Source organism: Oryza glaberrima, chromosome 5, assembly GCF_000147395.1.
Source record: "Oryza glaberrima chromosome 5, OglaRS2, whole genome shotgun sequence".
NCBI lineage: Eukaryota > Viridiplantae > Streptophyta > Magnoliopsida > Poales > Poaceae > Oryza > Oryza glaberrima.
In genome coordinates, this window is record NC_068330.1 from 6,837,986 (window position 1) to 6,851,826 (window position 13,841).

At 43.1% G+C, this 13,841-nt stretch overlaps 1 protein-coding gene across 2 annotated transcripts; it reads right to left on the reverse strand.

Moving 5' to 3' along the window:
• Nucleotides 1–7,987: 7,987 nt before the first annotated feature.
• On the reverse strand, nt 7,988–9,612 carry LOC127772790 (extensin-like). Of its 2 annotated transcripts, XM_052298766.1 has the most exons (2): nt 8,842–9,612; nt 7,988–8,703 (listed from the first exon to the last, which is right to left on the reverse strand). In XM_052298766.1, exons 1-2 carry the CDS (start codon nt 9,497–9,499, stop codon nt 8,285–8,287), a joined length of 1,077 nt encoding a protein of 358 aa, XP_052154726.1. In that variant the 5' UTR covers nt 9,500–9,612; the 3' UTR covers nt 7,988–8,284. The 2 variants fall into 2 exon arrangements, with proteins under 2 accessions (XP_052154726.1, XP_052154725.1); XM_052298765.1 differs by having other exon boundaries at nt 7,988–9,611.
• Nucleotides 9,613–13,841: the final 4,229 nt, after the last annotated feature.

Here is a 13,841-nt window from a genome sequence, read left to right on the forward strand (position 1 = left end):
TCTTTGTCAAGGACAGCGGCGGGCGGAGCTCAGGGCGGCGGACAGGACTGGCGGAAGGCGGAGCTTGGGACAAGCAGCGGCACCTCTAGCTCTCCGTCACCGAGAGGCAGCGGCAGAGGCGGAGCTCGGGACGACGGAGGGGACGAGCGGCAGGCAGAGCTCAGGACAAGCGGTGGCACCTCTATCTATCCATCATTGAGAAGCAGTGGCGGAGGGGGAGCACGGGAACGGTGGTAGGCAGAGCTCGGGGCGAGAAGAGCTCGAGACGGCGGAGGGGACGGGTGGCAGGTGAAGCTCGGGACAAGCGACGGCACCCCCACCCCCCATCTCTTTGTCACCGAGAGGCAGCAGCGGAGGCGGAGCTCGAGACTGCCGAGGATGGTGAGCGGCAGAGGCGGCCATCTTTCTTTTCCCTCCCCTTCTATCAATTGGTTCGGACGACGAGAAACGGAGTTGGCACTGCATAGTGGGGCATGTCACGCCCTGAAGTTTCCCACTTTTCTTGCTTTAAAATTTTGTTAAATAAATCGCCCGAAGAAATTGTTTAAATTAACCTAGAGCTAATTCCTTAATTAATGAATGCAATTAATAATTGGAATTGGCATTGTGGGATTTTTCTTGGGTCCCACATGTCGTAATATATTAACAGGATTTTTAGTAGAATTCTCAGAGCCCTATAAATAATTTTAACCATTTAAAATTCATAAACCGCAATAAAGTATGACATGAAAATCCTTTTTTTTTCTTTTCCTCCTTTTTCCCTCTTGTTGGGCCATCGGCCCAACCTCTCCCCGCGCCGCCCTCCTTGCTGGGCCGGCCCAAGCCTCCCCCTCCTCTCTAGGACACCGACAGGTGGGGCCCACCTGTCGGTCGTCCCTAACCTCCCGCCGCCCACGCCTCGGCAGCAATCGCCGCTGCCGTCCACGCTGCTGCTCCGCGCCCCGCGCTCGCGCCCACGTCGCCGCCCACCTCTTCCACCTCTCCCGCTCTCGTGTGCGCCCGAAAATGGATGGGATTCGATTTCGAATCCCACCCCCCTCTCTCTCTCCACCCCCCACGTTACCGGCCAAATAGGGGGCCACCCCGGCCGTTTCCGCCCCTCCCGCGCCCATAAAATCACTCCCCCAAGCCTCCTCTCCCGTTTCCCTCACTCGTCGCGCCCTCCCATGCTTCTTACCGCCGTCGCGCCGTCACACCGAGCTCCTCCGCCTGCCAACACACTCCGGCCACGCGTTGCCGCTGCTAGCGCCATCGCCACGCCACGCAACCACCGCCACCAGCTTTGCAATCGCATGAGCCACCTCGGCCGCCGCTCGGTTGCCGCAAATCGCCTCGGAGCTCCGATTCCCTCGCGCCGCCGGTGAGCTCGCCATTGTCTCCATCTCCGATTGTTTCGTCTCGCCGTGCCGCGGCTCCTCCCTTCACCCTAACCCCTTCACCGCCTTTTCCTAGGTCGCACCGCTCCCGTGCGCTGTTTTCCAAAGCGCCGCCGCCGCTCATCCCCTCCGCTCACCACCGTCACTCGCCGTCATCTCTCCGCACACTGGCCACCCCACGGTGAGGAATCCCCTCTCCTCCTTCTTTTCCTCTCTCCCATGAGCGCCGCCGCTCCTCTACGCGTGCGTCGTCGTCTTCGGCCGCCGCCGCCACCTTTTCGCGCCGTCCGCCGCCGCCTCCCGCTCCGACGGTCGCCACCGTCGGTGGCTGTGCACTGCCACCGCTCCCCATGGCCAGCCGGCCAGTTTTGAGGCCGAGCGGAACCAGACAGCCGCCGTCGTGCTGTCCGATCGGCCTCAGGGCCGATCTGGACCGTCGTTCCCATGGACCAGCGGTGGACCACCTGCATGGTCCCAGTCCACGGTAGACCGGTGCCCTTTGAGCCGCTGACATGCGGGGCCCGCTTGCCGGCGCCGGCCCCCCTCGCTGACGTCAACCCTGGGTTTATTGTGCAATAAAATTAATTAAGGATTTTTCTTTATTAGTAAAAACACAGATTATCTTCTAAAATTCATAAGTAATTCATCCGAGCTCCGTTTAAGTCCATTCAAGTCTTAGTAAATTCATAAAAATCCCTAGAATTCATTAAAAATGGTTTTGTTTCGTGTTTCAGTAGTCTTATAGCATGTTTTGCTAGTGTGCTTTGTTCATAGGTTTCGGTCGTTTCGTCGATCCGCGGTTCCTCGAAGACGTTGCTGTGGTCTCATCAGTGCGAGGGCAAGGCAAGTCATGCATTACAATTGATCATATTGTACCCAATTTACAAATATCCCGCATTTCTATTAAATGTTGCATTCTTTTACAATGTCATGTGGGATGGGTCCTATTACTCAGCCATTTTTTGTTTACACTATGCCATTGATAACTTGGGTATCAAAATGACTAGATGTTGGTTTAGGAAATGCTTAGCATTGCTTAGTTCAACTAGTACACAAATGGGGATCACATTATTACATAGACTTTGACTATTAGCATAGCTTTGGATTGGTTCCACCGTAATGTTGTTAGTTAATTAAAATACACTGAATGGTGGGCTATGGGTGCGTGGTTTTGCTGGTCGCACCCATGGCAATTAAGGACCGGTTCACGGGAAACCCTGGGAGACTTACCGTGCTTACCACAAGCGGGAGTGGGTAACTGCTTGACTTGTAGTATAGCTCGACCATTTCCTAGGCACCGGTGATGAGGGTGGGCATGATGGAGTTGGGTCAGCCGGGGTGTCCAGTTGTCCAGCTGCTGGATTCACCGCGGCGCACGAGGGGACTGCCCACTGCCTGTTGAGGGGTGGGGGTGAAACCTTAGCGTGGTGTGGATGGTTAGGGGAGGGTTATGCGAAGGGTCTTGTCACGATTTCCCCCTTTGCACTATCATGGTGATACTTCGGGGCATGGCGACATGTGTGGAATCGTGTCTTGTGGGTACAGTTGTACACCTCTGGCTAGAGTAAAACTATTCGAATAGCTGTGCCCGCGGTTATGGGCGATCAACCAGATTCACCGTGATTAGTCTTACCCCGAGTTTAGCTTAGTGAACTGGTGTAGTTCAGGTGGTTGGTTGGGCATGTCGCAACGTGGTGTAGCGTTGGACAGTGATTGGTTAATATGGACTAATTACTGCAATTGTTTTACTGCTTTCAACTACTGTTTTTAAATGCCTGCTTTATGCAAATGAACCTTTAGCCTCCTTTGGATATATCCTGCATCATACCTCCTCTTCCAGTATGACTTGCTGAGTACAGTGGGTAGTACTCAGTCTTGCTCTCTTTTCCCACACACCAGAGCGGAAGTTCTTCCCAGTTGGAGCTGTCTCAGAAAGGTTGGTTTCGTCGCTGCCGTCAAGGATGCTTGTGGAGTGGAGTCGCCCGCTACAGAAGTCAAGTTTTCAAGCTTAGCTCGTTTTATCTTTTCCGCTGCATTTGTAATCTCTTGTATTTTTGTAATCCTGGATAGAGGTTTTAATACACATTCAGCTTAGAAATTCTGGTTCGTGAATTTCTAGGCGTGACAGGGCAGCGAGCGGCGGAGGCGGCTCCTCCTCGGCCTCTGCCGGCACACGCCTCCTCCACGACCACCTCGTGAGCTTGCCGCCACCGTCTCCTACACTCGGGGATGCTCGCAGCCAGCAGCGCACGGCTCGTCCTCGGCTTCCGTCGGTGCATGGGGCTCCTCCTCCGATCCGTGGCGTACAACTCATCTGTGGCATCTGAGAGGAGAGCGGCGAGCGGCGGAGAGAGAGAGAGGGGTGAGAGAGGATAAAGATAGAGAGAAGAGAGATATGACATTTGGGCCCATCGTTTTTTTAATAAAAGAATTGCTAACAGGACAACCACGTAGGACCATAACCGCTTGCAAAGCTGCTCAGCTTGTTACTTCATCTCATATTGACAGTTGAGGGTAAAAGATATCTGGTTCTCGGGTTTACGGGGATAATTCGTACTCACCCAATAGTTTAGGGGTGCAATTCAGATTTTTCCCAACCGTATCTATGAGTCATCTTCTATTAAGGATTTTGTAGCAGTGTTTAGGCATGAAGCATCTTATTGTCTCGTCTTCGTGACTAGGCTCGTTGTCTTAGGTACTCATCGGTTGCCTATATTCCATAAAAATCCAAAACGGCTTATTAGCCAATAAAATTAAGTTATTGATAAAACTTTTATATATGTATTCTTAACGAATTAAAAGCTAATGCTGAAAAAACTAACTTAAAAATATTTTAAAATCAACTCCAAAATTAAATTTAAGAATTCAAAATTTAACTTCGTTTTGACTTATTAGGTTAACCAACGGGCTCTTACGTTTATTCGACAATTCATTTTTGTCGTTAACTCACTCAACGCACGTGGATGCACCACGACACTAATTAACTATAATTAGTTAATTAGCCAACATGCATGCGTCGTGACATGAGCAGGCTCGGCTAAGTCTTTGCCCAGAGTGGTGTGATGGTATAATCTTGGATATATTTTTTTTACCAAGCCGTTTTAAACCCTCGAGAAGATATCTCCTCGTTTTTCTTAAAAAGTATTTAAATATTTATAGAAAATTTTTGAAACAAATTGATAACGGTGGTGGAAGGACTAAGGGTCGTTATGATAGTGGATATGGATGGGCAGAAAAAAAAACCGAACCGAAATAATCATATCGAACTAACCGAGACCGAAAAATTCGGTCTGCATTTTCACTAACCGAATTTAGATCGGTTAATTCTGTCTTTGGCGTCGGTTAACCAAATTGACCGAAATATATCATTGGCCCAATAATACAGATGACATCTCAGCCCACTAAGCCCAATACCACCTCATCCGGAGGCAACCAACTCCCTGCTGCACCACCACACGATCTTTTCATCCCCAATCCTCACCTTATGCGCATCTCCGAAGACGGCAAATTCCCCCACCGTGCGGTGCTGCCATTGACGACCCGTGACTGCGATGTGCTGCCCCTGCTGCCGCCGCATCTCGCCTCTCACCCCAAAACCAACAACCCCTGCCACCGCCGCCACATCTCGGCGCCCTCTGATGCATGCCGGCCAGCCACACCTCGTGGAGGCCGTGCGCGGGAGCTAGAGACCTCGCCGACGTCGGCCATGAGCAAAGAGATGGGAGCCGCAGTAACAACAACGGCAGGAGGCGATGGGATGGATGGGATCTTGGTCCCTGGAGCCATCTAGAACAAGTGATGGCAGAGATCGATGGGGAGTATCGATTTGCTTCTTTTTTTTTTATTTTTCTTCAGAATCCCATCGATCTGCTTTTTTTTCTCAGAATCGTGCTCGATTTGCTAGTGGCATCAAATAGTAGTGTATCATCTGTGTATTTCCTTTAATTCATTGATCATGTACAGATTACTTGCCATTTTTTTTTGTTGTTCGAACTTTTGTAACGGTTAGTTCGGTCTATGACCGAGACCGAACCGAACTAACCAAAAACCGAAGTGCTCGGTCGTTAAAGACCGAATTTTTAAAAAGACCGAGGAACCGAACCGAATCTCTCGGTTAGACCAAATGCCCACCCCTAATGGTGGAGGATGAGCAAATGGTGGATTAAAGTACAGTTTAACAACGTTCTAAAATTATCTCAGCTCATGGGATAAGAAAGTAATGTTGGTTGGTTTTATCGGCTAATACCGGTTAGTTAGGGAAGGGGTAAAATCCTACCAGATTTCCTTTCCTAACAGGAAAGAAACAAAACAATAAACGAAGGGACAAGAGATAAACGTTACCTTGATTGGTGATAACAAATTTTGAGTCTTATCCGGATCGACCCCGAGTCCCACCAGTGCAAATAAAAAGAAACGAAGGCATTGAGGAGAGGTGACGACTAATTCTCTACGCGTAAATTCTGAAGCCCTAAAAAAGAGCCCGATTGATCTCAAACACTGGAAAGGGTTTATAGTGCAAACCACTCCTGTGCAGGTGAATCAAGAAGGACAACAGAAGAATCAAAAGAAATTAGCAAAACTTCAATTCATCCTGTCAGTAATTATCTCAATTCCGTATTTAGAATTGATGATCATGTCTTAAGCTAAAAAAATAGATCTTGAGTAAATAAGTTCAACAAGTAAACGCCACCATTAATGATACCTCCATTTTCTAAAAAAAAAAACCCATTAATGATACCTCTTGCTGCTCTGCCATCGCATTGGTCGCCTAATTACGGTTGCTTAATTTCATCCAAATCCGATCCATCGCTCTCGATCGATGCTGCCTGCTGAAGATCATAGCTCGGGATTTGGGAATTGAAGTTGGGGCCTACATATGGTCATATGCCCATCCACGTACAGTTGCAAACATGCTCCTCTGATTTCCTGCCGGGTCCGTGTCACGCGTCTACAGGACAAGCTTGTGTTGTGTGTGGAGTACACAAGGACGTACAAGATGCTGTTTATCATTGTACGGAACGGAGGTTTATGGCAGGTAAACGTCGCGTGAGTGACAGGACATGGAGCTAATCCCTGACGTTAACAGAGTTGATTCCTATACTACTCCATATTACTTTAACTGTTTTAAAATATAAGGCTCGTAAGTTTTTTAAGGTAGCTTTAACATAAAGTTTTGAATATCAATATATTTCTTTTACTATCAACGGCTATATAAATTTGGTATCATATGAAAAATACATTTAAATGAATGTAATAATGTCACATGGTGCAAAACATATAAATTATTTTTATAATACAGCAAATGCACATGCACACACAACGCCACCTTCACACACCCCCGTGAACACACCTTTTAACACACGGTTAAAGAGACAGAAACCAACCATACATTCTTAATCTCACTAAATTTCTATTAAAACAGTGTATTCTTGATTTCATAAAATTCTTATAATCACCCGTGCTCCCTAATACATATAAATTATTAGTTCAATTATTAATTAAAGTTTGTAAATTTTGATTTTTTTTAATAAAAAAACATGTGGATGTCTTTTGCGGTGGGACTAGAGTAGTACAGTAGTGCTCCTTCGACTCCTGAATGGTCATTTCTTTTTTTTGACTCTTGTGAATACTCTCTGCTGCATTAGCCTGCTGTATGATTATCTCCTCTGCAGTCTGCAATGTGCACCAATGGCGAGCTGGTCAGTCATTTACAACATTGGCTGGGTGTTTCCCTTCAAACTTCAAATTTTTCCGTTATTTGAAATTTTTTTGAAAAGATTTAAAAACATAAATCACGAGTAAAGTACTATTCATGTTTTATCATATCATAACAAACAAAAAATATTAATTATAAAAATATTTTAAATAAGACGGATGATTAAAATTAGACGTGAAAACTTATGATTTACACTGAAAATGGGACGGAGGGAGTACTAGCAGGAGACAGTGGCAACGATGTGTTTACCAATGGGGAAATTATGGTACCCCGCCCTTTGTCGGTGTATTCTACTAGTAACTAATAGTAGAATAGTAAAATCAACAAAAATCAATGCAGGTCATGAGTTAAACCGTGAACCTGCAGAGGGCAGACTGGATCAAACCAGGTACAGATTGGATTACCCATGATGCTTATTTTACGTACTAATCCCTCCCTCCCAAAAATAAATTTATTTTCTATCGATCCAACGTATATCAATATAAAACCAAAATAACTAGAAAATCCCCACTTTATCAAATCCAAATTTAATTATGTTTCTTTATATACCCTGATACATTTATCATATACTTTTACAAATCTGATGTACTGATTGCTTGAAAAAAGATATTATTTTGAGATAAATGGGAGGGACCAAAGATCTTATGTAGAGATGGAGGGAGTAGAAGAGAGCCCGTACCATTTTCACTGTATTTATGAAGGGCGCTAATTCAAAATGTAATATTTAGGATAAACAGTCTTGATATTTTAGTGTTGGATAGTACTCTCTCCGTTTCATAGTGTAAGTCATTCTACCATTTCCCACATTTATATTAATATTAATGAATCTACACATATATAATCTAGAAGAAACTCAACAGGAGCAGTATTAAACAGAACTGGACAGCATGGAAAATGCACACACATATATATTATTATTTATATACACTACTAAGTAGAAAAGAATGCCACAGACACGGTAATAAAAATGGCAGTAGATACATAAGAAATAATTTAATTACACTAGCTAGCAGTGGCACATCTGAAAAAACAACGTGAAATAAAAGGGAAAAAAAGCAAGCAGAAAGCTAGCTCATCACTTTATTCCAGAAACGGTACAGTGTAGTGACTCGCTCGCTCCTCCCTCTGGCGAAATAATGTCGTCAATGCCTCAATCGTGCAGCAGCAAGTGCTCGGTCTCCGGTGATCGCCGTCACTGGTCGGTCGCTGGCGGTATGTGCGGCGGCTTGTGCTTTTTCGGAGGTGCTTCAGGTTTTGGCTCAGGCTTAGGCTCAGGTTTCGGTTCAGGCTTTGGCTCTGGGTATGGTTTAGGCTCTGGTTTTGGTTCGGGCTTAGGCTCTGGTTTAGGTTCAGGCTTCGGCTCTGGTTTTGGCTCCGGCTGTGGCTTGGGCTCTGGCTTTGGTTCTGGGTGTGGTTTGGGTTCTGGTTTGGGCTCCGGTTTAGGCTCTGGATATGGTTTGGGCTCTGGTTTTGGTTCAGGTTTTGGCTCAGGCTTCGGTTCAGGCTCTGGCTTTGGTTCTGGCTTAGGCTCAGGCTTAGGCTCAGGCTCAGGGTGTGGCTTGGGCTCAGGCTTTGGCTTTGGCTCTGGCTTTGGCTCTGGTTTTGGTTCAGGTTTTGGCTCCGGCTTTGGTTCTGGCTTTGGCTCAGGCTTAGGCTCAGGCTTTGGTTCAGGCTTAGGCTTAGGCTCAGGGTATGGCTTGGGCTCAGGCTTTGGCTTGGGCTCTGGCTTTGGCTCTGGTTTTGGTTCAGGTTTTGGCTCCGGCTTTGGTTCTGGCTTTGGTTCAGGCTTAGGCTCAGGCTTTGGTTCAGGCTTAGGTTCAGGCTTAGGCTCAGGCTCTGGGTGTGGCTTAGGCTCAGGTTTCGGATCAGGCTTTGGTTCTGGGTGTGGTTTGGGCTCTGGCTTTGGTTTGGGCTCTGGTTTTGGTTCCGGCTTCGGCTCCGGTTTTGGCTCTGGCTTCGGCTCTGGGTACGGCTTTGGTTCTGGTTTTGGTTCTGGCTTAGGCTCAGGTTTAGGCTCCGGCTCAGGTTTTGGTTCTGGCTTTGGCTCCGGTTTTGGCTCTGGCTTCGGCTCCGGTTTTGGCTCTGGGTATGGTTTAGGTTCAGGCTTAGGCTCAGGTTTTGGTTCTGGCTTTGGTTCCGGTTTAGGCTCAGGCTCAGGTACTGGTTTTGGCTCCGGCTCTGGCTTCGGCTCAGGTTTTGGCGTGGGCTTAGGATGAGGCTTTGGCTTTGGCTTCGGCTCCGGCTCCGGCGGCTTCTCGTATGTCGCACGACCCTGCTTGCTCATGAAGCGGGCGCCATGGCCGAGCCCCCGGCCAGCAGCCGCCGCTTCATCAACGAAGGCGCTCGCCACCGCCAACGCCCCAAGCAGGAGCATGGCGACGGCGAGGCAAGGAGAGCGCCTCGCCATGGCTGGCTAGCTAAGCTCCTCCTCTCCCCCTTATCTTCTTCTCCCTCACTCACTTCTGTTGTTGTACGTGGTAGAACTGAACTGTGAGCTTCTGTGATCTTGTGCCAATGGATGGAAGGGTGGCTGGGGTTTTATAGCCCGGGAAAGCCAAGCATCTGTGGTCACGTGTCTCCATGGCCCCCAGCTTTTGTGGTCTCGAGCTGCTTGCCAGCTCTCACCCAGTATCCTGCCTGGCTGCTTCCCCTTTCCAAATCTGACTTTTTTTTTTTACCCTTCTTCACTTTTTACCAACTGCTAACCCTACTTTTTGCTAATTAATCAACACCTGTGCTGATTAATCAATCGATTATACTTTGCTATACTTCAATGTGTGACTGGGCAACTAGAGCTTTCTTGGAAGTTGGAAACACATGAATATTTCAGACAACTTTTGTTAGAAACGGAAATACCAGTAGTAGAAGTAATTCGTACGAAAACCAAGAGTAAAATTCTTGAGCCATCATGGCAATGGCGATTGGCGGAGCCCGCAAGGCAAACAGTGTAAATAGATGCAGCAGAAGCTAAGCATTGCAATTTGCAAGAGCAGGAGATGAATGGCAGCAATGGCGACTGAACAGCAAGAAGGGGACAGCAGCCAGAAACACACATTAACGTGGGTGAAAGCGTCCCATATTCCCTTGAAAATTGCATCCAACTCAACACATTACTAGATTACCCGCGTTTCACGTTGCATTCGATCTCTCTGTCTCTGCTACAACGTCGCTCTCTCGCCGATCTCTCAATATACACGGGGTAGCTAGCTAGGAGCTAACCGGCTGCTGTGTTCAGACCGGCCACTGTGTTTAATTGCCGTGATGCTTCAACGAAGTTGACGAAACTGGCACGGGGTTGGAAGGATTTGAAAGCTAAATTTGTGGTAGATTTGTAAGACAGATGGGTAGATAGATAGATTATGATCGCTATCGATCTGCGAGGTCGAGTAAACTGAACTTAATTTGCTGATTTTTCAATTCTTTGACGCCCTCGGCTCTGCGACGACAGATAATTCAAGGTCCCGTACGTCAAGCTATTTTACTGGTTTCTAGTTTCTAGAAATATTACTGGTCCTGGTCTGTTGAAAACTTGAAGTACACGTACATATCAACATATGTACACGGTACACCTGTATTGCTGATGATTTTGTTGCTGTATGTGCCGACCTTCTGGAATACTACCTTCATTTATTGAATTAACCAACGGTCATACTTCCTCCGTTTCACAATATAAGTAATTCTAGCATTTCCCATATACATATTGATGTTAATGAATCTAGACATATATATCTATCTAGATTCATTAATATCAATATGAATGTGGGAAATGCTAGAATAATTTACATTGTGAAACGGAGGGAGTATATTATTAATAAGGGTAATATGGATTTTACCTTGAGAGCATGTACACGTAAGGGCGAACATCTACACAACGTCCAATGTACGAGTTTGGTCGTCATTAAAACTAGCAAGGTAACTAGCCTGTGTATTTACGCGGGTATATATCGTAGTTTGTATTTGAAAGACTTGTAAGTACTATTTCTACACAAATTTTCTTCATGCACACTGCTTAAATAAGTTTTTCAAACTATTAGTTTGCTCTAAACTATAATCGTCTTCATTACCTAGAAAGAAGGTAGACTTAGATTATTTAGAGAACATGTCAATTAAGTGTAAATTAAAAGTAAGATATTTTTAATTAAATGTTTAGGTGCTCTCTTTTTTAACAATTTAAAAAACTATTATTTCTAATAAATGTGTTTTATTTGTACATGCAAGCCTGCCTTCTAATTGGTTCATATTGACGGTTACATATGAATTACTAAATATAGAGGATATATCCTAGACCTTGTTTTCCTATGATATGCATGATCTACGGTGTGTGTGCGTTTTCAAAAAAAAAAAAAAAAAGCTAGTCAGCATGAGTTCTGTAATTAAAATTTAGGAGTAACAAATATAACATTAAGCCCACTATATAATGCTACCTTAATGTAGCTTATATATGCAATAATGTGTGGAGAAACTCATAATTCCACGGTACAGGATAAGTGGAAGTCCGTATCATATCTAAGCATTATTTAAAAATGGTTATGGCAATTAAAAGCCAATGGTTGTTCCAATTTAAGTCAAAAGTAAGAATCATTTCTTACGAATTTAATAGATTTTTCTCCAAATGGCTCAAGCTAGTCCCTATTGCCAGATTGTAATTTATGTTTTATTTTATACAAATTTTAAGTTCAAAATATAGGCATTACGAAACTTAAATTGTTGGTTTATTTATGAATAGAGCAACAATTCGATTAAAAATCAGATGTGCAGCTTAAAATCATGGTCGTTTTAATGTTATTGATTGTTTCTCTTTTATTTTGATAAGTACATGGAGGGGGAGAAGAATGGATGGTGGAGAGCCTGAGTCGAGAGGAGAGGAGAGGAGAGGAGAGGGGAGGGGGTGGGCAGTGCTGTGTGTATTCGAGGGGAAGGGCAAGGTAGAGGGGAAATTGTTTTTCTCATTTTTCTAAATGGTTTAAGTGAAAACCGATGATAAGATGGTTTTTTTCACAAAATTTCAAAGACTTTTTATAATTTTTATGACGTGACATATGGCAACAAAAGATTTTTCTAAAAGTATACCTAATGGTTAGAAATAATTGATCTATCGATTTGATTAGAAACCAATAGTCACATGTTAATTTCCTCATAATTTCTGAGAGATTTTATAATTTTTTAGACGCAACACATGGTGACTTAGAGAGTTATAGAGGATGTAGACTGATTTAATATGATGTAGTATTTATTGTCAATTTTTTAATAGTGATTCATTGCTGTTGTTATTTGGTCGCCACACAACGAATAGAACTTGATGTTCCAAAAACATATGTAAATTTTTATTCAATACAATTTGAGCAATATTCATCTTGAAATTTTTATTTAATTATAAAACAAAAGTTCAAAACAAACTAAAAATTGAATATAAGTTAAGAACTATTATCATTTAGCATTGCAATCATTGATTATTTTTATATTAACATGTTAGTTAAAAAGTAGGAGAGGAAGGGATATCCTGATGGGAGAGGACACATGCGCATATAATGGAGGATGGGGAACATACAATAGTGGTATGGAACGGGTGAGGATGAGACTTTGTTTTCTTTAAGAATACAATGGTTACTAAGATCTAATGGTATAAAATAATACGTCCATCACATTAGGTGAAATTTGCTAAAATTCTATTACAATTATATATGTTTTGTGCTTTTGTACAAACTGATTGTGTTTTAGTTCCTATTAATTACTTTACTAACTGAAATTAGCATTAACAACTCTATTGATTGATTAAGATCTATCCTTTTTTTTTTTACTTCTGTGTTCCTACAATATATTCAGAGTAGATATTAAAAATATGAGGACACAAAAGTATAAACGTAGTTTTCATGAAAAATCTGATAATATTATTGTGACTTATCATAATTTAAGAATGGGGAGAGCAATTTTTAAGAACAACAATCACAGTTTTGCTTATTTTACTGTTATATAGTTGTAGATATAATATTATGAAGTTATGTACGATAGTAAATTCTACATCATTAGTTTTTTCATATGTTTTTTAATAGCATGAAAAATAAAAAAACCCAAAAATGACATATTCCTTTTGACGGTTGAAATAGGGTAAATATGGGTCTTTAAATGTAAGTTTTTTTTCATAATTTTTTTAATGGCATGTAAAATAAAAGAGTAAATTGCACCCACAATGCAACAACTTGGCAGGTGGGTGCGATATAGTGCAAGAAATTGAGAATTGAACGTCTAAGTACAACAACTTGACAAGTGGGTGTGTTCTAATACAAAAATATAATAATTTATTATTTTGGTGTATCAACTTGGCTAAGCATATGCTAGGTGAGTTTTTTTTAATCATATGGATATTACCTTATAATATTGAATTTAATTTTTAAGAATTATACAGCACATAATAGTATAATTTACATCCAATTACCATTAAGAATTTTTTGTTGTCTTCACCTTCTCAAATATCAACCGAAATATAATAATTTTTATATCCAATTTAATTGGCTTTCAGTTATTAGTTATTAGGATAAAAATATAAATATACTTTTACAAATATGTGCTAGTATATTGTCAAAATTAGTACTTAAAAATTGAATTTATATAAAAAATACTCCGAATAATTAAGTTGCCGCATAACCTTTTAATTTATTGTATCAAAATCATACCTACCTTGTAAATTGTTGCATTTATACGATCACTGATAAAGTTCTTATACTAAATTGCACCTACATACCAAGTTGTTG

Coding starts and splice junctions, on each gene's coding strand:
- LOC127772790 (XM_052298765.1), bottom strand. CDS start 9,499: ATGGCGAGGCGCTCTCCTTGCCTCGCCGTCGCCATGCTCCTGCTTGGG.